Source organism: Priapulus caudatus, unplaced genomic scaffold, assembly GCF_000485595.1.
Source record: "Priapulus caudatus unplaced genomic scaffold, Priapulus_caudatus-5.0.1 Scaffold87, whole genome shotgun sequence".
NCBI lineage: Eukaryota > Metazoa > Priapulida > Priapulimorpha > Priapulimorphida > Priapulidae > Priapulus > Priapulus caudatus.
In genome coordinates, this window is record NW_014577148.1 from 372277 (window position 1) to 394444 (window position 22168).

The 22168-nt window shown below is 47.4% G+C and overlaps 3 protein-coding genes across 3 annotated transcripts in view; all 3 read right to left on the reverse strand.

The window, feature by feature from the left end:
• LOC106804778 (spermatogenesis-associated protein 5-like) overlaps positions 1–6357 on the reverse strand; it is a 13501-nt gene extending 7144 nt beyond the window's left edge. Inside the window, exon 1 of the mRNA XM_014806110.1 lies at positions 6244–6357. The gene's annotated coding sequence lies outside the window, so the exon portion shown is untranslated. The remainder of the gene's footprint in view (positions 1–6243) is intronic.
• Positions 3218–22168, reverse strand: part of LOC106804772 — a 29389-nt gene continuing 10438 nt past the window's right edge. The window contains exons 6-8 of the mRNA XM_014806097.1: positions 17237–19518; positions 5110–6054; positions 3218–3534 (exon numbers count right to left, since the gene is read on the reverse strand). Of these exons, the coding sequence (XP_014661583.1) occupies positions 3218–3534; positions 5110–6054; positions 17237–19518 (3544 nt within the window). The remainder of the gene's footprint in view (positions 3535–5109; positions 6055–17236; positions 19519–22168) is intronic.
• Positions 6947–10337, reverse strand: LOC106804779. Its single transcript, XM_014806113.1, has 5 exons — positions 10317–10337; positions 8948–9051; positions 8691–8794; positions 8259–8384; positions 6947–7891 (listed from the first exon to the last, which is right to left on the reverse strand). Exons 2-5 carry the CDS (start codon positions 9014–9016, stop codon positions 7774–7776), a joined length of 417 nt encoding a protein of 138 aa, XP_014661599.1. The 5' UTR covers positions 9017–9051; positions 10317–10337; the 3' UTR covers positions 6947–7773.

Here is a 22168-nt window from a genome sequence, read left to right on the forward strand (position 1 = left end):
GACAGGGATCCATTAGTATAGCACTCACTGTTACGCTAGTATGAACCTCTGTGTTTCCCTGCTGCCTGATTTTCATGCGGTGCGATTATGTGCATGAGCTGGCACCCTGGTTCGATGTCTGCAGCTACCGTGAGAAAGTCCGAGAGATGGCAACGGGGAACCAAAATCAGGCAAACCCAACGTTGTAAATCAATGCCTAATTGTTGGTGAATACGAAGATTCTAACGACATTTTATTTCGTTACTTCTAGGACAATTGCTGTTACTCAAGCATATAAGCGGTAGGTGATCATGACAGTGGGGAAAACACTTGGAAACTCGTCGTAACTAATTACTTTAATTATCAGTTTTAGGACCTTGTCATCACTGGCGAAATGTTAAAAGTAAGTTACTGAGGGTAGGAAGCAAGTGCTATGCAGCAGGGGCGCTGCATAGGGTGTATGTCCTCGCAGTGGTACTGCGAACTGTACCCTGGTAACTATCTGATATGGTTAGTTAGGTTAGGGTTCGGGTTTAGGGTTAGGGTTAGGGAGTATGGCGTAGGCGACTGCGCCTAGATGTCGTTAGTGGAGTCGGCGGGTACGTGTCCGCATATTAGATAGTACCAGGGTACGTTTCGCGGTATATTCCGGACCGTACCCTGGGGGACGTAAGACCCTCTCAGCAGCAGTGGGCCTTATCACCATGTTCAGGTCCGAAATGCTGGTCGTGTTAGCGAGAAAGCAACAGGCGGCTGTGACAGCATCGCCAGCCTGCTAGTAAGGAGCGGCATTTGCTACAAATGTGTGTAACCCTCGCGGTGTGGGTCCACTCTGAGGACGTTGGTGCGAACGCAACTGCAGTGCACAGCGAACCAGGATGAGTTGCTCTGCCGCACGTCCTCTCGTCCAGTCGTGCAGCGCCCCAAGCCTGTCTTCGTTGTGTACACATCAGCTGCCTGTGGCATGCCAGTAATGGCAACAAACTCTGGGGCAGGTGAGAGCAACGAGCAAGATCAGCTATAGTGCTACCACTATACAACCATACCCTGGCATAGGATGGCCAGTAAGATCAAATGTGACCTGTCCCAAATTAATTGCAATGAAAAAGAAGAGGAAAAAAAGGAGTAAAATTGTAGGACTCTGGACATCCTGGCTTATACGACATTGAGGCAACGAGCATACTCGCATTACGCATCGGTAGTAACTCTCTTTATCACATTATATTGGATAGCTTTAGTACTTCCATGGGGCTCAAGAACATCATAGCACGCTTCAACCATTATGGAACCGAGATGTACACGGTGGTCCACATCTTGAGAATTATATAATCAAGAATATATGGCAGCGGGTAGGAGAAGTTAGTATGTGGAAAATTTACAGGCGCACGCGGGCCTGGTAGGTAAGGGATTTTACAGGCCCGCCAGGCCAAATTTTTACAGGCCGGAGACAGTGTTCGGCAATGGCTAGGGTGGAATTTTCTACCCGGACCGTCGTGCTTGCTAGTATTAGAAAGTGTCAGGCCGAAGCCTTAAGAATACGAGCATTAGGCCCACGCGCCGACCTGGTAGGATTTCGAGCGCCATGGTATACTCATCGTACACCATGAAGCCGGTCATCCGCTCAGCATCCTCATCTTGTAGTACTTTCATCCAGAGCAGCACCTGCCCTCTCCAACTCCCTGTAGATTGAATCATCGAATGCACGCATGGGAAGCCGGTGGACAGGCAGGACGTGCCTATGCCGCATGAAACATCAAGTGTCACATCAGCACAGTTAATAAAGTGGGCTTAACATTTGGAAACCATGGCCATGGTCATGCCCCTGGGCAGAGGCTATTAATCTGTGAATGTATGGGGGGCACACTATCGCATAGAGGCAATTTCCGTGTAATGGGGGAAGCACATTAGAGTAGACTATATCTAGAGGGTTATGGTGATGGCTACCTCTGACACAATATGTGACGTATTAAATATCTATTTATTTGCTGATAATGAATTAAACATTTTTATGATCACACAGCGCTATTTTTTTGTTTTTTATGATGCTTTCTTTATTAAAACATGGCAGTACCATGCTTACAGAAGAACAAGTCATTGTGAAACTTAACGGTGCGCTAGCAATGTCTGTGAGGTTGGACGGGCAAACTCAAGGACTTCCGCCGCGACGCTGGCATTTGATCTAAAGCTACTTCGCTTGGTTTTTCTGTCTGGTCATGCAGCATTGAAGACACTATCATGCATCTGTCCACATCATCATATGCAAGTAGTAGACAGTCCTGTGTGCTTCCTGCATGTCTACTACGAATTATCAGCAAGTTTCCCTTCCCAGAGAAGCAGGCAGAGGCAGTTGTACCCACGTGTATAGGCAAGCCATCGCTTGCTGAGAACGATGCCTCAAGTAGGTTCAGTACAGTCCGAGGCTTGCATCGGCCAGTATGACAGGGAGAGGTGGTATTTAAACATGCTCTGTCTTAAGCGATAGTGCCTGGATTCTTTTCGCTCTGTTGGATGAAGGTGGGTGCTTTGCTTAGCAACGTTACCCTGAGGGCTCGGCTTCTGCCTTCGTATTTCCAAAGTCATCATGTGCATGGCTCTCTTGTTCGAAGATACCATATCAGTCTGAGATTGTCCTGTGGTGGTCTGCCTGTCTGTAGGGCCTTGTATCCCAGATGCCAAGGAAGTGTATTGGCTGACCCCAGAGCCTCAAGGTTCATATCAGTGATGGCTTCCCTTCTGTAACAGCTCATCGGTTCTTGAGACGTTGCCCAGTGGGTTCAGTTACATCCTATGCCTGCTATTCTGTCAGATGATCAGGGAAAGGTTGGTATTGACTTGTCGGGGTTGTCCGTTCGTTGACGTGCCTGGTATTCTTTTCCTCTGTAGATTAAGGGGGTTTCTCGTCATACGTTTACCTCCTTGTAGGGCCTGGTCTGCCTCAGTAGTTCTCAGTCATCTGATGCGTGTGGCTCTCCCCTTGTCTGAAAACCAGGTTCCTGCTGTGCCGCTTATTGGTGGCCGTTTTTTAACTCGCCTCGGCAACGTGGGGCACGTTCTACCGAACACAAGACACTTGATTCACAGCCGTAGCTCGTGTTGCAAAGCGCAGCAGCTGGCAGCTTGTGGGGTGGGGATGCATCGAGGGATGCATCAGGCGTAACTTCTTCACATCGGATCGTACGCACGGTCTTCTGATCGCGGGGGTTTTGCGCACGCTTTGTCGCAGGAGTCTCTCACAGTTTCACGTCGCTACCTCGCGCAGGGTGAGTACATCATCCCGCAACTGCCCCACCTGGTGTGCTGAGTCAGCGGAGAGCTCGGCACGCACGGGACTCTCACGACGCGTGGTCGTCGACGGCATCTGCGGAGAGTAGAAGACGAGCGGTCGCTTCGCAAACGGATCGCTCTCCCCGAGGCAGTCGTTTGACGGCGCCTCTGTGTCGCAGACGTTACGCGAGGGCGTCTCGCTCGCCGTACCCGCGCGCCCGTATCTGGGTATCTCCCCACCGGAACTAACGATTGGTGAAAGGCTCACTACATTTGCAGGACTGACACTATCTAAATGCAGGAGAAGGAGCCACGAATGAATCGTCTACGCTGGCAACAATGTCAGTGACGTTGATGCATGAGAACCCGATGGATTTTCTTGCAAAACACGCTGAAATTCCGCTTCGCTCCAAATTGAGCATTGCTGGTCCCAGACTGGCGGCCAATCCAAAGATCGACGTTGCTACAGTGGCGCGCTCTCTCGGCCGCGTCGATTCTTCACGCTGATCGAGACACACTGCTGGAAAGAACAGCCGAGCATGCTTCTTCCAACGGAGGTTGCCATCGCATGATTTCCTTCTCTGACGACCGGCTTGAACTGCATTCCTGGCGTCGCCATAGACGATGTTCAGATTTGGGCTGGCCTGACTAGCAGCTGGCGAGACACTCCTGTAATGATGGCGACCGTCTCAGCCCACTGGTTCTGCCTGAGGGAGTGTTCCGGGTAGTTTTCGCTGAGGCGACTGGCAAGCTGGTGGGAGATCGCTTGTGCAGAGCCTGCATCACTGGTGCTTCCTCTGATATGGCCTTCCCAATCGATGCCCAGTTTGGCCTTTCGGCATTGGCTCGTGTGTGTAACATGGCTTGAAACACGAGCGGCTGAATCAGCCGCATTACCCGTGTTTCGGGTGTTCGCCGCCGTCCGGCTTATCCCAGAATGCTCCGCTTAACGTCCCTCATGTGAGCAGACACCGGCACTCGGCATCTGCATTTCGGCATAGGCTTCCGTGTCATCTCCTAGATTCGACAATGGATGCGTAGGTTTCTGCAGAGCCTATTGAGTGGATGCACCAAAGCCAAGACGTGAAACGAGATCACGTGGTCGCGTCGGCGTCGGCGGCGGGCAATGGCACAGTGGGCCTGAGTGTGCTGTCCTGTCAACAGCTATACTGCTGCGTCGCAAGACAAGCGCTCACTGTCGTGGCATTGTGTTGTCAGCGGCTGATTGTGGGCCCGCTGTTAGGGATGGAAACTTCGAGTCGAGGTAAGTGCTCCCTCTCATGGAGACGTCGGCGATCCCCCCCGCGGCGACGCGGTGACCGTCGGAGGGCACGGTTCAGATGGTTTTTTCGAGTGCCTGCGTTGCGGTGTTCTGCTGCACTATTGGTGACATTTATCTTTCCTCGTCAAGATGTGGGCTTCGCCTAAGCAGCTCCCTGTGCTTTTCGGAGTGTCTCGTGTATGGAAGGAGTTGGCGCCGTGTTTTTCCTCTTGCACATCTGTAGGTTGCACTTTTTTGCTCTAGGGTACAGCGTGGATCTGCTCTTGGCATCCTGTCGCTCACAATGAGAGCCGATGTTGCCAGAAACACAAAGTTAAGTCCACGCCAGGACTTGGTAGGTGAAAAGGAGGAATAGTGTTTTGATTGGTGACGTCGTCGCGCTCTTTTGCTGTAGCCAGGTAGCAGCCTGCAGACTTGCAAAGTTTGCTGAGGGTAAGCAGTAGTTGAGTTCCATGTCAAAATCAACCCGCTCTGCTCGGTTCTGTTAGGGTGCATACAGCCCGTCGTCCTGTTGTGCACACTGCTGTGATGTTTCGGGATCTCATGCCCTCTTCGGTTTTTACGTCCAGAGACTGATTCCGCACCTCTGCACACAGTCAACTCCATTTTGTCATCGTCATGGAAACCAATGGTCTTGTTGTCATTGTTGGTAGGGGAAAACACCTGATTTCTCGAGTGAAACTGCTCTAAATTTAAGTTGGTGTTGTCTTCTAAAACTCTTTCAACATTGTTGTCACCAGGCTTCATGTTGGCCTCTTCATTAGAGGAATATGTTGGGCCACCAAGAGAATTATCTGCAACAACATTGATGCCATCCTGTAGACTTTGTGAAGTCTGCTGTGGTAAGCAAGTAGTGAGTTCCATGTCAAATTCATCCTGCTGGGTTTTATTAGGATCATACATCCTTGTTCTGTTTCCAACACTTCCTGTTGGTGGCTTAGGTATCTCAATGCTTGTTCCAGGTCTGACCAGAGACTGATTCCCTCTGCATGCAGTCAATTCCATGAGTTCATCACCATGGAAACGAATTGTCTTGTTGTCATCGTTGGTAGGTGAAAACACAGCTGGATTTTCTAAGGAAGAATCAGGGGGATTACCTACGACAACATTGACGCCATCCTGTAGACTTTGTGAAGTCTGCTGTGGCAAGCAAGTAGTTAGATCCATGTCAAATTCACCCTGCTGGGTTTTGTTAGGATCATACACCCTCGTCCTGTTTCCAACACTGCCTGTTGATGGGTTAGGGATCTCAATGCTTGCTTCAGGTTTAGCCAGAGACTGATCCCCTATGCACACAGTCAACTCCATTTTGTCATCGTCATGGAAACGAATGGTCTTGTTGTCATCGTTGGTAGGTGAATACACAGCTGGATTTTCTGAGGAAGAGCCAGGATCACCTACGACAACATTGACGCCATCCTGTAGACTTTGCGAAATCTGCTGATGTAAGCAAGTAGTGAGTTCCATGTCAAGTTCACCTTGCTGGGTTCTGTTGGGATCATACACCCTCGTCCTGTTTCCAACACTGCCTGTTGGTGGCTTAGGTATCTCAATGCTTGCTCCAGGTTTAGCAGCGGCGGCGTGTGTTTACAGTTGAAACGCTCCAAGTGCCTGTGGCTGTGGCCGCAGGGACTGTCACTGTGTACAGTGTTACGTGTAGTCGACGATATGGTTATGTACTTCAACTATAACCAATGATACTGGAAGACCAGACTCACTATCAAACAGTTAAGCCCAGTCAGCTCAATACATATTCATATATAGCTACATGAGTCCTCCCTGCAACAAGCTACTAGTAATACTAGTAATAATACACGTTCATGCACGCATGTAATTAGTGGAGGCCGCCATCTTGAGCAAGGTCGCTTCGCACAAATATTTTGATATAATTTTAAAAGTTTTAACAACATATTTTAAGAGTAAAATTCAAAACGACAATTTACATTAACATTTGAAGAGTTGCTGTCATTTAAGTGCATTTTGGCGGGCTAATTGTAGCTTGTTAAGCAATCTTCCCGATTCCAACGATAGTTGGAAAGTGGCGTCATCTGGCTGCCAGAGTTGGTGCTGTTTGTAAATAGTGTGCTGTAGCAGACAGTTGATTTAAATATGCTCTGGCTGTACTGTGAGAGTTGAGTAGGTCAACTGAATCCTGCTGCCTGTGATCTACCCCGATATTTGCGAAAATGAGATCCGGTCCCAAACTGGGATTGCACCAATATTTGATCAACTGAACCAGACCATTGATTAATTTAGAGAAAGCAGGGTTTATATGCACATACTTCTGTAACCCAGGTTCTGATACCGTGTGGGAATAACATTATTATTTACAATCCAACGAATATTGTATGCACTGGCGAGTAGTTGTGCCACAAAACTCTTATTCCACAATAGCTGAAATATAGATAACCAAAAAAGAAATATATTTTCAACATTTATTAATTTAGTTTGAAACATAGCAATACAATCCTAATCCATCTAAAATAGTGGTAGAACTAAAAAAGAAATCAGGTTTAAGGGAGAATTAAAGGAAAAATAAGGAGTACAAGACAATCTATTAGGATGGAGAAAGTTTACAAACTAAGTCACATCAGATTTCATGCCATATTGTTTGGTGTTAACTCCAACATATCATACAGTCACATAATTTTACATGTTAAAGTTGTCATTTCCAATTTGGTAGCAAAAACGTGTTTGAAAAATTCTAACAAAGCTAATACAAAACATTAATTACATTTTTACATTGTACATATACAAGATTGGTGTAAATATACATGAATTGACATTGCTGTAGAGGCACAACTAAAACACATGCCAAACCACCACAAAACAGTACGGTATATAGGAAATTGAGTGATGGACCATGTAACTCGTCTGCTAGCAAAACGATGTGTCAAATGGCACAGCATTGACACAGGATCATTCCTGTCATAGGATACTGTATACATCCCTAACATTGTTCGACCATATGCAAGAATCACTGCCTATTAATTTTGGTATTGTATGTTTCCATAATGAAATGGTGTTATTAACCTCAATTAGAAACGTGACGTTTTCCACCCATTTTCCTTTGCACGAGGTTATATTATAACAACGTTCGAATCAATCGGCCCTTTCATGTAGTGATGCATTTACTCTGTCATACAGGGAACGAAGAGAGCGTGAGCCCTCATCTGTTTGACAAGTGTGAGCACTACAATATTCAAGGCTCATGTTACTCAGGCTGAAGTAGCTGCTAGGAGATGTCCTCAGGATGGGCGCCTTGTGCCGTGGTTGTATAGCATCTGATCAACAATGGTAACCATGTTCACCAGGTAGTTGGATCCTGGTGGTACCTGGGCAAGCGCGTCAAGCACCTTTTCAGTCCTGCGTGAGACAGAAATGACCTGTAACATCTGTGATCTGGGTACACGACTGCACACTGTAGACTGTGCCCGATTCATGTAGGAATAGCAGGCTTCAGCCTGAGATCAGGGTAAAGCATGCATTTGCATTTGTATACACATGGCATGAATATATGACAGAATCCCAAATAGTTGGTGAAGCCTCACATGCAAAAGCACTTAGGTAAAAACTATGTCTATATCTTGCAAAAGTTTGTACATCAGTAGCAGTTAGACCAGCTGAACTATTATTCATCACATAAAGTTAAATATATAAATAAGCATCAACCAAAATAACAATAACAGAAACACGAGCTTCATGGTAGGGAAGACATGATGTTACAGCTTACGTGATGTCCCCTATGTCATGCTGACATTCACAGAAAATTCTCTCCTCAGGGTAGACAACTGGATTGATGTGGAACGTCACAGTGAATTTAGAGTATGCCTGTATGCTCGAGAAATTCACGGACAGCCTGCAAATTACGTGTGCACAAATGAATGAATTAGTACACATTACTTTCCATACATCCCTGCAACGTAGACACTATAGTTTATTGGTTTGGCATAGTAAATAAATGCCCCTACATAAACGCAGGAAATGTGAAGTAGTGCACTTTAATGGAAGGCTGGTTATCATATTTATTCAAAATAAGAGCCTTATTACATTTACTTGCTATAACCATTTGATAGCATAACTTGTACTTGTTATTATAATACACATTGTATATCGTGCAGTGTTCGTAGGAATGTGCAACATGCATTCAATGCTCATATCGCACCTGTTGTCTTGCATGCCGCCAAGGTGAGTAACAAGTATGTTGCTCTCCACTTCCCAGTCTAGGCTCATTGCACCGGCAACGACGCCTGATATGTGCTCCAACACCTACAAGAATATTAAAAATACACAAGTATTATATTTGATGAGACACGAATAAGAGCGGACATCACATTTAAGACAAAAATATTCCATGACAAAGTATTTTCAGTGTTTCAACAGTGCTCTAGCTTACATAACAATTTAGTGTCCACTTCCTACCTTTGGAATGTCTTCTGTAGTTTGGCAGAGCTTACTAAGACTTTCAAGTCGCGATGACTCTGTTACCATTTTGTGCACCAAGTGGCATAATGGGTCTACGTCATCTAGAATTCAGAAAGTGCACCACTTTTTAGCAATTGGTCATTACATAGACACCTTTATAAAGTTGATAATCATCAATTGAAATGAGATTACAAAATTCATAGAAGACCAAACAATTCAATATAATGAAAAAATTGCCACAATTTTATAATTTCAACCCAAATTTTCAGCCAATCAATGAAATTAATGTATTCCGATATCTAAAGTGCATAAACGGTTAAGAGTTGGGCACACAGGTGCCGTTTTGGGGAAACAAGGTAATTTGTACTGGGTCAAGTGTCACAAGAAAGATCCAACCCAGTTTAAAGCCTTTATTACGAGATTTTTGCTCAGAAACACTCAATCCGAAAAAATATACCGTAGCTGAATATAGTCTCACCTGACAGCGGAAATATCACTGATTACACCAACATTATAAACACTAAGATTTTATGCAGTTATAGCATAGAAAAATGGATTTTACCACATCATACCAGCCCCGGATATTACTGTGTCCGGAGAATTGAAATACAAATGGCGCCTTCAAAACAAGTGCATATAATTAAAACAAAAGGGCGTGCAATTCTGTGTGGTAAATATTATTGACCTTTTATGTCAATAATTCAGAGCACTTTCTGTCATTGTCATTCCCATGTTACTATCTGACCGGTAATCCACAAGCTTATCTAATAACAGACTACGCGACATTAGTACTACACTCCTGTTACGCTAGTATGAACCTCTGTGTTTCCCCTCTGACCTGATTTCTGCGGTGCGATTATGTGCATTACTGCACCCTGGTTGATGTCTCGCGCTACCGTGAGAAAGTCCGAGAGATGGCAACAGAAACCAAAATCAGCAAACAAACTTGTAATCATGCATATTTTGGTGAATACGAAGATTCTACGACATTTTATCGTTACTCTAGACAATTGCTGTTACTCAAGCAATAACGGTAGGTATCATGAAAGTGGGGAAAACACTGGAAAACTCTCGTAATAATTACTTTAATTATCAGTTTTAGGACTTGTCATCACCTCAAATGTTAACATAAGTACTGAGGGTAGGAACAATGCTATGCAGCAGTGGCGCTCATAGGGTGTAAGTCCTCCAGGGTACTGCCGGAACGTACCCTGGTAACTATCTGATATGGTTAGGGTTAGGGTTAGGGTTAGGGTTAGGGTTAGGGAGTAGGCGTAGGCATATTAGATAGTACCAGGGTACGTTCCGGTATACCGGACCGTACCCTGGGGGACGTAGACCCTCTCAGCAGCAGTGGCCTTATCACCATTTCAGGTCCGAAATGCTGGGTCGTGTTAGGAGAAGCAACAGGCGCTGTGACAGCATCGCACCTGCTAGTAAGGACTGCATTTCTATGTGTGTAACCCTCCGGTGTGGGTCACCACTCTGAGGACGTGGTGCGAACGCCAACTGCAGTGCCAGCGAACCAGAGATGAAGTGCATCTCAGCACCGTCCTCTCGCCAGTCGTGCAGCACCCACAGCCTGTCTTCGTTGTGTACAGCATCACTGCCCTGTGCCTCCAGTATGGCAACAAACTCTGCAGTGAGAGCAACGAGCAAGAATCAGTATAGTGCTACCACTATTACACCATAACCCTGCGCATAGGATGGCCAGTAGATCAAATGTGACCTGTCACAAATTAATTGCAGGAGTAAAATTGTAGGACTCATGACAAGCTTATACGCACATTGAGGCAAACACATACTGCATTACGCATGTAGTAACTACTCTTTATCACATTATAATTTGGAGCTTTACTTCCATGTGCTCAACATCATGCACGCTTCAACATTCAGAACCGAGATTTACACGGTGCCACATCTGAGAATTTATATAATCAAGATATATCAGGGGTAGAAATTAGTTTGAAAATTTACAGGCCAGCCGGGCCTGTAGGTAAGGGATTTTACAGGCCCGCCAGGCAAATTTTACAGGCCGGAGACAGTTTCGCATGCTAAGGGTGGATTTTCTACCGTCCCGTCATGCTTGCTAGTATTAGAAATGTCAGGCCCGAGCCTTAAAATATGAGCATCGGGCCCACGCGCCCCTTAGGATTTCGACCCATGTATATCATAGTAATCACCATAAGCCAGGTCATCCTCAGCATCCTCATCTTGTATACTTTCATCCAGAGCCAGCAACTCCCTCTCCAACTCCCTGTAGATTGAATCATCGAATGCACGCATGGGAACCCGTGGACAGGCAGAGACGTCCTATCCCATGAAACATCAAGTGTCACATCACACAGTTAAAAATGAAGTGGCTTAACATTTGGAATCATGGCCATGGTCATGCCACATGGCAGAGGCTATAATCTGTGATGTATGGGGCACATATCGCATAGAGGCAATGCAGTGTATGGGGAACACATTAGATAGACTATATAGAGGGTTATGTGATGGCTACACTGACACAATATGTGACTATTAAATAATCTATTTATTTTGCTATAATAATTAAACATTTTATGTATCACACACTATTTTTTTGTTTTTTATGATGCTATTTATTAAAACAGCAGTACCAATGCTACAGAAGAACAAGTCGTTGTGAAACTTACGGTGACGCTAGCAATGCTGTGAGGTTGGACGGGCAACTCCAAGGATTCCCCGACGGCTGGCATTTGATCTAAAACTACTTCCTTTGGTTTTTCTGTCTGGTCATCAGCATTGAAGACACTATCATCCATCTGCACATCATCCATATGCAAGTATAGACCAGTCTGGTGCTCCTGCATGTCTACTATCGAATTATCACAAGTTTCCCTTCCCAGAGAAGCAGCAGAGGCATTGTCACCCACGTGTATAGCACCATCGCTCTGAGACGATGCCTCAGTAGGTTCAGTACATCCGAGGCTTGCATCGCCAGATGACAGGGAGAAGGTGGTATTTAAACATGCTGCTGTCTTAGCCGAAGTGCCTGGATTCTTTTCCTCTGTGGATGAAGGTGGGGCTTCTGCAGCAACGTTTACCCCTGAGGGCTTCGGCTCTGCCTCAGTATTTCCAAAGTCAACAGTGCATGGCTCTCCCTTGTCTGAAGAACCATCAGTCTGAGATGATGCCTGTGTGGGCTCGGCCTGTCTGAGGCTTGTATCACCAGATGCCAAGGAGAATGTGGTATTGCGACATGCCTTAGTAGTTCCCAAGTCAATAGTGCATGGCTCTCCCTTGTCTGAAACACCATCGGTCTGAGACGTTGCCTCAGTGGGCTCAGTACATCCTATGCTTGCATCGCCAGATGACAGGGAGAAGGTGGTACTTGGACTTGCTGTTGTCTTCGTTGAAGTGCCTGGATTCTTTTCCTCTGTAGATGAAGGTGGGGTTTCTTCAGCAACGTTTACCCCTGAGGGCAATGGCTCTGCCCCAGTAGTTTCAAAGTCAACAGCGTGTGGCTCTCCCTTGTCTGAAAAACCAGGTTCCTGCTGTGCAGCTTTATTGGTGGACGTTTTAACTTCCTCGAACTGCACGTCCTCTACCGAACACAAGACACTTGATTCCACAGCCGTAGCACGTGTTGCCAAGGCAGCCACTGGCAGCTGTGGGTGGGATGCATCGAGGGATGCATCAAGGCGTAACTTCTTCACATCGGGATCGTCACCACGGTCTTCTGACGCGGGAGGTTTGCCACGCTTTGTCGCCGAGTCTCTCACAGGTTCACTCGCTACCTCGGCGCCAGGGTGAGTAACATCATCCCCGCACTGCCCCACCTGGTGTGCCTGAGGCTCAAGCCGAGAGGCTCCGGCACGCACCGGACCTCACGACGGCGTGGTCCTCACGGGCATCTGTGTCGAGATAGGAAGACCGATACGTCGCTTCGCAAACGCGAATCGCTCTCACCCGAATGGCAGTCGATGTTCGCCTCTTGTGGGCCGGGCGGAGGTGCGGGGGGGGGAGCTGCTGTTCCACGGGGGTGTCGCAGACCGTACGGCGGGTAGGCGTCTCGCTCGCCGTACGGCCTCGTGGGCGCCCCGTATCGGGAAGATACTCCCCACCCAGAACTAACGATTGGGGAAAGGCCTCACTACATTGCGAGGAACTTGACACTATCTGAATGCTAGGAGAAGGAGCCAGCGACATTGAATCGTCCCTACCTGGGGCACACAATTGTCAGTGGCGTTGATGCATGAGAACCCGATCCGGATTCTTCTTGCAGAAACACGCTGATCCGCTTCCCCTCAAAATTTGCAGCATTGCTGTCCAGTGAGCTGGGGCGGGGGCCGAGAGTGCGAGGACGAGAGTGCGGAGGCGATGGTACAGTGCGCGCGCTCTCGGGGGGGGGCGCGCGGTCGATTCTTCGACGCTGAGTCGGAGACACGGGGGCTGGGAAGAGAGAGGCAGGGGGGCGGAGCGATGCCGGGCTTGTCTTTCCAACGCGCCGTATTCACCATGTGCTGCTCTGACGAACGCTGCAGCCTCGTCGCCATAAGAGAGGAGTGGTTCAGATTTGCTGGCGCTGACTAGCAGTCGAACACCTCCTGTAATGATGCGACCGTCCTCAGCCACTTTACTGGGCGGGAGGACTGAGGGAATGTCCTCCTATTCGCTGAACGAGCTGCACTTGGAACGGCTGTGGCGCAAAGACGGTGCAGCACGGTGCTCCTCCGTGAGTGAGTGCCTTGCACCAACATCAGATCCAGTTTGCCTGTTCCGGGGGCATTGCCTCGTTCGTGTAACATGGGCTGAACACGCGGAGGGAGCTGCGAATGCACCCGAGTTACAGCGGCTTTCGCTCGTTCCCCGCGTCCGGGCCTTACCCCACGACATCTCCGCGTTACTCCCTCCATGCTGAGACCCGCACTTCCCATTCTGCCAGTTCGGCATTATGGGGGGGGGGCGCCAATTCCGGGGGCGTTCAGCTCCTAGATTCTGACAAAATGCTATGCGTAGGCTCTTGCAGGCAGACTATTGAGTGGCATCCAACCACTCAAAACGCGTCGAACGAATATCACGCAGTGGGCTCGCGGTCGCGTCGACGCCGGGCCAGATGGCACAGTGGCCACGAGCGTGTGCTTCTGAACAGGGGCCTACTACTCGCCGGGTGCGCAAGACAACCTCACTGTTCGTGCATTCTGTTTCAGCGGGCTGATTTGTGCCGCTGGTATAGCCGATGCGGAAAGCTTCGAGTCGAGTATGCTCCCGCTCATGGAGACTTCGCAGCCGACAGTCGGAGGCACGTTTTCAGATGTTTTTCAGATCCTGCCGTTGCGTTTGCTGCCTGCACTATTGTGACATTTAGTCTTTTCCTCGTCAAGATGTGGCTTCCGGCAAGCAGCTCCCCCCGTGCTTTCGGAGTGCTGTTTAGGAAGGAGTCCGCCACTGTGTTTTCCTCTGCAAACATCGTAGTTTGCCACTTGCTCTAAGTAGCAAGCTGGATCTGCTCGCATCCTGTACCTCACAATGAGGCAGCGATGTTGCCAGAACACAAGAGAGAGTCGTCATTGCCAGCATTGTAGGGTTGAAACGAGAATATTTTGCCTTCGGGACTCTCCCTCTTTGCGTAGCAAGGCTTAAGCAGCCTGCAGACTGCCAAAGTTTGCTGACGAAGCCAAGTAGTGAGTTCCATTCAAAATCACCCTGCTCGGTTCTGTTCAGCGCATACACCCTCTCCTGTTGCCAACACTGCCTGTTGATCGTTAGATCTCAATGCCTGCTTCAGGTTTATCCAGAGGACTAATTCCCTCTCAACACAGTCAACCCATTTGTCATCGCATCGAAAACAATCCTTCTTGTTTCATTAGTTTGTAGAAAACACCCTGATTTCTCGAGTGAAAGCCTCTCTAAAATTAAGTTGGTGGAGTCTCTAAGAACTCTTTCAACATTGTGTCACAGCTTCATTTGCCCTTCATTAGCAGAATGATGGTGCGCCACAAAGCGAGAATTGATCGCCCAACGAACATTGAGCCCAGCCTTAGACTTTAGTATGTCCTGTGGTAAGCAAGTAGTTAGTTCCGATGTAGAATTCATTCCTGCTGTGTTTATTAGCATCATACATCCTTCTTCTGCTGCCAACACGTGCCTGTTTGCGTGGCTTAAAGAGTATCTCAATCTTGCTCCAGGTCTGCACAGAGGACGATTCCCTCTGCATGCATCAATTCCATGCCATTCATCAACCATGGAAACAGATGTTAGTCTTGTTGTCATCGTTGTGTAGCAGTGAAAAAAAACACAAGCTGGATTCTGAGCGAAAATCAGGATCACCTACGACAACATTGACGCCAAATCCTGTGTAGACTTGTGAAGATCTGCTGGCAAGCAAGTAGTTTAGATCCACGTCAAATGCACCCTGCGGGGCCGTTTGTTAGTATTCAACACCCCTCGCCTGTTTCCAAACACTGCTGTTGATGGTTAGCGATCTCAATTGCTTGCTTCAGGTTAGCCAGAAGAGCTATCCCCTATGCACACAGTCAACTCCATTTGTGTCATCGTCATTGGAAACAATGGTCTTGTGTGTCATCGTTGGGGAGTGAGATTACACAGCTGGGATTTTGCGAGAAGAGCCAGCGATCACCTACGACAACATTGACGCCATCCTGTGACTTGCGAAAAGTCTGCTGATGTAAGCAAGTAGTGAGTTCCATGTCAAGTTCCCCTTGCTGTTCTGTTGGATCATACACCCTCGCTCCGTTTCCAACACTGCCTCGTAGTGGCCTTAGTTATCTCAGAGTGCTTGCTCCATTAGCCAGAGGACTGATACCCTCCCACACCCCATCAACTCCATTTCTTGTCATCTCATGGAAATGTTATGGTCTTGGTGCAGGTTCGTCGTGAAAGACACAGCTGGATTTCTGAGGAATAAGTAGGCGGCGATCACCTACGAGCGAACATGGGTTGACGCCGAGCCTGTAAGTCTTTCTGAAGTTTGCTGCAGGTAAGCAAGGAGGTGAGTTTCCATGTCAAAGTTCACCTTCTGGTTCTGTTAGGTCAGTACACCCTCGTCGCTGTTTCCTAACACTGCCGTGTTGTGCCGCATTAGTATTCTGCATGCTTGCTCCAGTTTAGCCATGAGACTGATTCCTCTGACACATCAACTCATTTTGTCATTCGTCATGAAATGTATGTCTGTTGTCACTTTGTAGGCGTGAAAACACAGCTCCCTGGCAGGATTTGTCGAGAAGAATTAGCATCAACCTACCGACAAACATGAACGCCAGCCTTCAGACTTTCTGAATTTGCTGAGGTAAGCAATAAGTGATCATGTCAAATTCACCTTGCTGTCTGTTAGGGGTCGATACACCCTCTCTGTATCCAAAACGACTGACTGCTTGCATGTTTAGGGATCTCAAATGCTTGCTCCAGTTAACCAGAGACTGGATCCCTTAGCCACACAGTCAAACTCCAGTTGTCTCGTCAGGAAGACGAATGGTCTTGTTGCTCATCGTTGGTATGGTGAAAACAGCGAGTCTATGATTTTCTGAGATAGAATCAAAGGATCGACCATACGACAACATTAGACGCCAGGCCTGTAGATCTTTAGTGAAGTCTGCGATGGGGCAATGGCAGAGCAGTAGGAGTGTCCATGTCAAAGGTCATCCTGCCTGGTTCTGTGGGGTCAACACCCTCGTCCGTTTCCAAGCGACTGCCTGTTGGGCTTAGTATCTCAATGCTTGCTCCAGCGTTAGCTTGAGAAGACGTGATTCCCTCTGCGCAACAGTCAACTCCATTTTTCATCTCATGAAATGTATGATTCTTGTTCACTCGTTGGGTACGTGAAAACATCTGCCGATTTTCTATAGGAAGAATCAGAGATTACCTACTACAACATTGACGCTCATCCTGTAGGGACTTTGTGCAGGCGTGGATCTGCAGTGCAAGCAAGTAGTCGAGTCCATGTCAAATCATCCCTCTGGTTCGGCTGGATCATACAGCTTTTTTTGTGCCACACACTGGCGTTATGGTTTAGAGATCTCCAATGCTTGTTCAGGTTTAGCAGAGAACTGTCTCCCTCTGCACTACAGTCAAACTCCAGTTTGTCATCGTCATGGAAATGAATGGTCTTGTTGTCATCGTTGGTAGGTGAAAACACAGCTGGATTTTCTGAGGAAGAATTAGGATCACCTACGACAACATTGACGCCATCCTGTAGACTTTGTGAAGTCTGCTGTGGCAAGCAAGTAGTGAGTTCCATGTCAAATTCACCCTGCTGGGTTTCGTTGGGGTCATACATCCTTGTTTTGTTGCCAACACTGCCTGTTGATGGCTTAGGGATCTCAATGCTAGCTCCAGGTATGACAAGAGACTGATTCCCTCTGCATGCAGTCAATTCCATGAGTTCATCACCATGGAAACGAATGGTCTTGTTGTCATCTTTGTTAGGTGATTCCATGGAATCTTGCAAGTGCAACTGCTGTTGGTTAAGGTTGGTGTTGTATCCTGAAATTCCTTCAACATTGTTGTCACCAGGCTTAATGCTGACCTCTTCATTAGAGGAATATGTTGGCCCATCAAGAGAATTACCTGCAACAATATTGGTTTCAAGCTGTAGACTTTCTGATGTTTGCTGAGGTAAGCAAGTAGTGAGTTCCATGTCAAATTCACCTTGCTGGGTTCTGTTAGGGTCATACAACCTCGTCCTGTTGCCAACACTGACTGTTGATGGTTTAGGGATCTCAATGCTTGCTTCAGGTTTAGCCAGAGACTGATTCCCTCTGCACACAGTCAACTCCAGTTTGTCATCGTCATGGAAACGAATGGTCTTGTTGTCATCGTTGGTAGGTGAAAACACAGCTGGATTTTCTGAGGAAGAACCAGGAGGATCACCTACGACAACATTGACGCCATCCTGTAGACTTTGTGAAGTCTGCTGTGGCAAGCAAGTAGTGAGTTCCATGTCAAATTCACCCTGCTGGGTTTTGTTAGGATCATACACCCTCGTCCTGTTTCCAACACTGACTGCTGATGGCTTAGGGATCTCCATGCTTGCAACTGGCTTCACCAGAGATTGATTTCCTCTACACACAGTCAATTCCATGAAGTCATTGTCATGGAACCGAGTTCTGTTATTGTTATCGCTGATCTTTGGATGCGTTCTCGTAAGGTGGCTCGTGATCATTGCTGTATCCACATGCAATATTGGTCCAGTAGGTTGTGCAGCAGCAGATAAAACATCTGTTTCTAGATACAGAGATTCACTGCAGCTGAGATCCAGCTGTGCCGGTTTATTGTTGGGATGACCAAAATCGACACTTTTGTGCACACCGTCATCTTGTAAAGGTACAGGCTGCTTTCTAGAGCGCAACTGCTGAAGAAACAATTTTGTATTTACTTTACCTTCTGAAGTATTCCTAGCAGCTTGATTGCAAGGTTCAATAGGATTGTTTATATTAGGGTAGTAAGGATTTTGATCACCAGCAGAGCTGAATTTAATGCCATTGTTTAGTCCCTGCACTTCTACATGCTTCTCAGATATGCAAGTAGTAAGGTCCATGTCAAATTCACCCTGCTGCGTTTTGTTAGGATCATAAATCCTCGTCTTGTTGCCAGCATTGCTTGTTGATGGGTCATGCATCCCCGTGCCTATTCCAGGTCTAGCGAGCGACCGATTCCCTCCGCACAGCGTAATCTCCATGGGATCATCGTCCTGGAAATGAATGGTTTTATTCTCGTCATCAGAACCTAGCTGCACAGGTGGCCTGCCTGAGCGCAACCGTTGAATAAACGACTTGGCAGTCACTTTCCCTTCTTGAGTTCTGTTCGCATCCTCACTGGAAGGCTTAAGATGAGGATTTATTACGACGGAGTAGGGCTGAGTTTGATCACCAGTAGAGCCGAATTTAATGGCAGTATTCTGACCCTGAGTTTCTGTATGCTTCTCGGATAAGCAAGTAGTTAGTTCCATGTCAAATTCATCCTGCTGGGTTCTGTTGGGATCATAGATCCTTGTTTTGTTGCCAACACTGCTTGTTGATGGGTTAGGTATCTCAATGCCTGCTCCAGGTCTAACCAGAGTCTGATTCTCTCTGCATAAAGTGAACTCCATGGGGTCATCGTCATGGAAATGAATAGTTTTGTTGTCAGCGTCGTTAGGTGGCTGCATGAATGGCTTCTCTGAGCGCAACCGTTGAAGAAACAACTTGGCACTGACTCTCCCCTCCGACGTTCCCTCAGCATCAGCATCGCTGTCAGCCTCGGGCTTCATGTCCTCACCGTAGCTCTGCGACACGGACCCTGCGTACTTGTTGACGCGCGTGTGCAGCACGGTCTGATAGTCAACCTGTTCTCTCACGACGTACATCTCATCCATGTAGCGATCGAATATCTCCTCTCGTCTCCCCGACGAAACATCCGAAGATTGCTGCTGCTGCGTGAGCAGTGTTGGTATGAAGTCTGTGGCGACGGGCTTCTGGGGAGAGAAGCCCTGCGCGTCGCTGACGCAGGAGGAAGCATCAGCATCTCGGTGTATTGGCTTCGTTAGCAGCGCAGCCAGACTGCCAGCGCTCGGTGCTTGTATCGACTGACTGCACATAACCTCCCTGGGAAAAAACACCATACAACGTACAAGAGCCGATGACAGATAGATAGCGGTCAATGAATAGACAACTCTCTATATACCTCTATGTAAGTAAGTATGTCCACACACCGTATTTTATGGCATATTAGAAACATTTTATTCCTAAACAAATGACAAAAAAATTGCTGTGCTTCTTATAATATGTGAAGGTGTACCATCCCATAATGCTTTCTTCCAACGGAGGTTCATCCATGATGCCTTCCTCTGACGAACCGCTGAATGCATTCCTCGTCGCCATAAGATGTTCAGATTTGCTGGCCTGACTAGCAGTCGAGACACCTCCCTGTAATGATGCGAGGGATGTCTCCGTAGTTCGCTGAAGCGACTGCACTGTGGGAGACGCTGTGGCAAAGACTGCATCACTGGTGGCTTCCTCTGATATGCCTTCCACCAAATCGATCCCAGTTTGCCTTTCCGGCGTTGCCTCGTTGTGTAACATGCTGAAACACGCGGCTGAATCACCCATTACACGTGTTTCTTCGTTCCCCCGTCCGGCCTTATCCCCAGAATATCCGCTTACTCCCTCCATGTGAGCACCCGCACTCCCATCTGCATTTCGCATAGGCATTCCCGTGTCATCTCCTAGATTCGACAATGGTATGCGTAGGTTCTGCAGGAGACTATGAGTGGATGCACCAAGCCAAGACGTGAACGAGATCACGCGGTCGCGTCGCGTCGACGCGGGCAATGGCACAGTGGCACTGAGTGTGCTGTCTGTCAACAGGCTACTACTCTGCGTGCGCAAGACAACCTCACTGTCGTGCATTGTGTTGTCAGCGGCTGATTGTGCCCGGCTGTTAGCGATGGAAACTTCGAGTCGAGTAGTGCTCCCTCTCATGGAGACGTCGCCAGCGACAGTCGGAGGGCACGGTTCAGATGGTTTTTCGATGCCTGCGTTCGTTTCTGCTGCACTATTGGTGACATTTATCTTTCCTCTCAAGATGTGGCTTCGCCTAAGCAGCTCCCTGTGCTTTCGGAGTGTCTCGTGTATGGAAGGAGTTGCGCCGTGTTTTTCCTCTTGCACATCTGTAGTTGCACTTGCTCTAAGTACAGCGTGGATCTGCTCTGCATCCTGTACCTCACAATGAGAGTCGATGTTGCCAGAACACAAAGTTAAGTCCATGCCAGCATTGGTAGGTTGAAGGAGAATAGTTTTGCTTGGTGACTCGTCCCTCTTTTGCTGTAGCAAGGTAGCAGCCTGCAGACTTTGCAAAGTTTGCTGAGGTAAGCAAGTAGTGAGTTCCATGTCAAAATCACCCTGCTGGGTTCTGTTAGGGTCATACACCCTCGTCCTGTTGCCAACACTGCCTGTTGATGGTTTAGGGATCTCAATGCCTGCTTCAGGTTTATCCAGAGACTGATTCCCTCTGCACACAGTCAACTCCATTTTGTCATCGTCATGGAAACCAATGGTCTTGTTGTCATTGTTGGTAGGGGAAAACACCTGATTTCTCGAGTGAAACTGCTCTAAAGCAAGCATTGAGATACTAAGCACAGACAGCAGTGTTGGAAAACAGGACAGGGTGTATGACCGCTAACAGAACCAGCAAGGTGAATTTGACATGGAACTCACTACTTGTTACTCTAGCAAACTTCAGAAAGTTTACAGGCTGGCGTCAATGTTTGTCGTAGTGATCTAATTCTTCCTAGAAAATCCAGCTGTGTTTTCACCTACCAACGATGACACAAAGACCATAATTCCATGACGATGACAAAATGAGTTGACTGTGTGAGAGGGAATCAGTCTCTGGCTAAACCTGGAGCAAGCATTGAAGATACTCAAGCACTCAACAGGCAGTTGTTGAAACAGGACGGGGTGTATGATCCCAAACAGACCCAGCAGGGTGAATTGACATGGAACTCACTACTTGCCTTACATCAGCAAGATTTCGCAAAGTCTACAGGATGGCGTCAATGTTGTCGTAGGTGATCCTGGGTCTTCCTCAGAAAATCAGCTGTGTATTCACTACCAACGATGACAACAAGGACATTCGTTCCATGACGATGACAAAATGGAGTTGACTGTGTGATAGGGGATCAGTCTCTGGCTAAACTGAAGCAAGCATTGAGATCCTAACCATCACAGGCAGTGTTGGAAACAGGACGAGGGTGTATGATCCTAACAAACCCAGCAGGGTGAATTTGACATGGATCTAACTACTTGCTTGCCACAGCAGACTTCACAAAGTCTACAGGATGGCGTCATAGTTGTCGTAGGTGATCCTGATTCTTCCTCAGAAAATTCAGCTGTGTTTTCACACTACAACGATGAAACAAGACAATTCGTTTCCATGGTGATGAATCATGGAATTGACTGCATGCAGAGGGAATCAGTCTCTGGTCAGACCTGGAGCAGCATTGAGATACTAACACCAACAGGAAGTGTTGGAAACAGAACAGGATGTTGATCTAATAAACCAGCAGGATGAATTTGACATGGAACTAACTACTTGCTTACCACAGCAGATCATCACAAAGTCTACAGGCTGGCATCAATGTTGTTGCAGATAATTCTCTTGGTGGCCCACCATCTTCCTCTAATGAAGAGGCCACCATGAGCCTGGTGACAACAATGTTGAAAGAGTTTTAGAAGACAACACAACTTAAATTTA

Bases quoted from the DNA above. Each gene is read 5' to 3' on its own strand.
- LOC106804779 (XM_014806113.1), bottom strand. From the start codon at position 9,016: ATGGTAACAGAGTCATCGCGACTTGAAAGTCTTAGTAAGCTCTGCCAA. The intron at 8,795-8,947 runs GTAGGAAGTGGA...ATATTCTTGTAG, and splicing joins CTACAGAAGACATTCCAAAG to GTGTTGGAGCACATATCAGG. The intron at 7,892-8,258 runs GTAAGCTGTAAC...TGTCTCACGCAG, and splicing joins CATGACATAGGGGACATCAC to GACTGAAAAGGTGCTTGACG.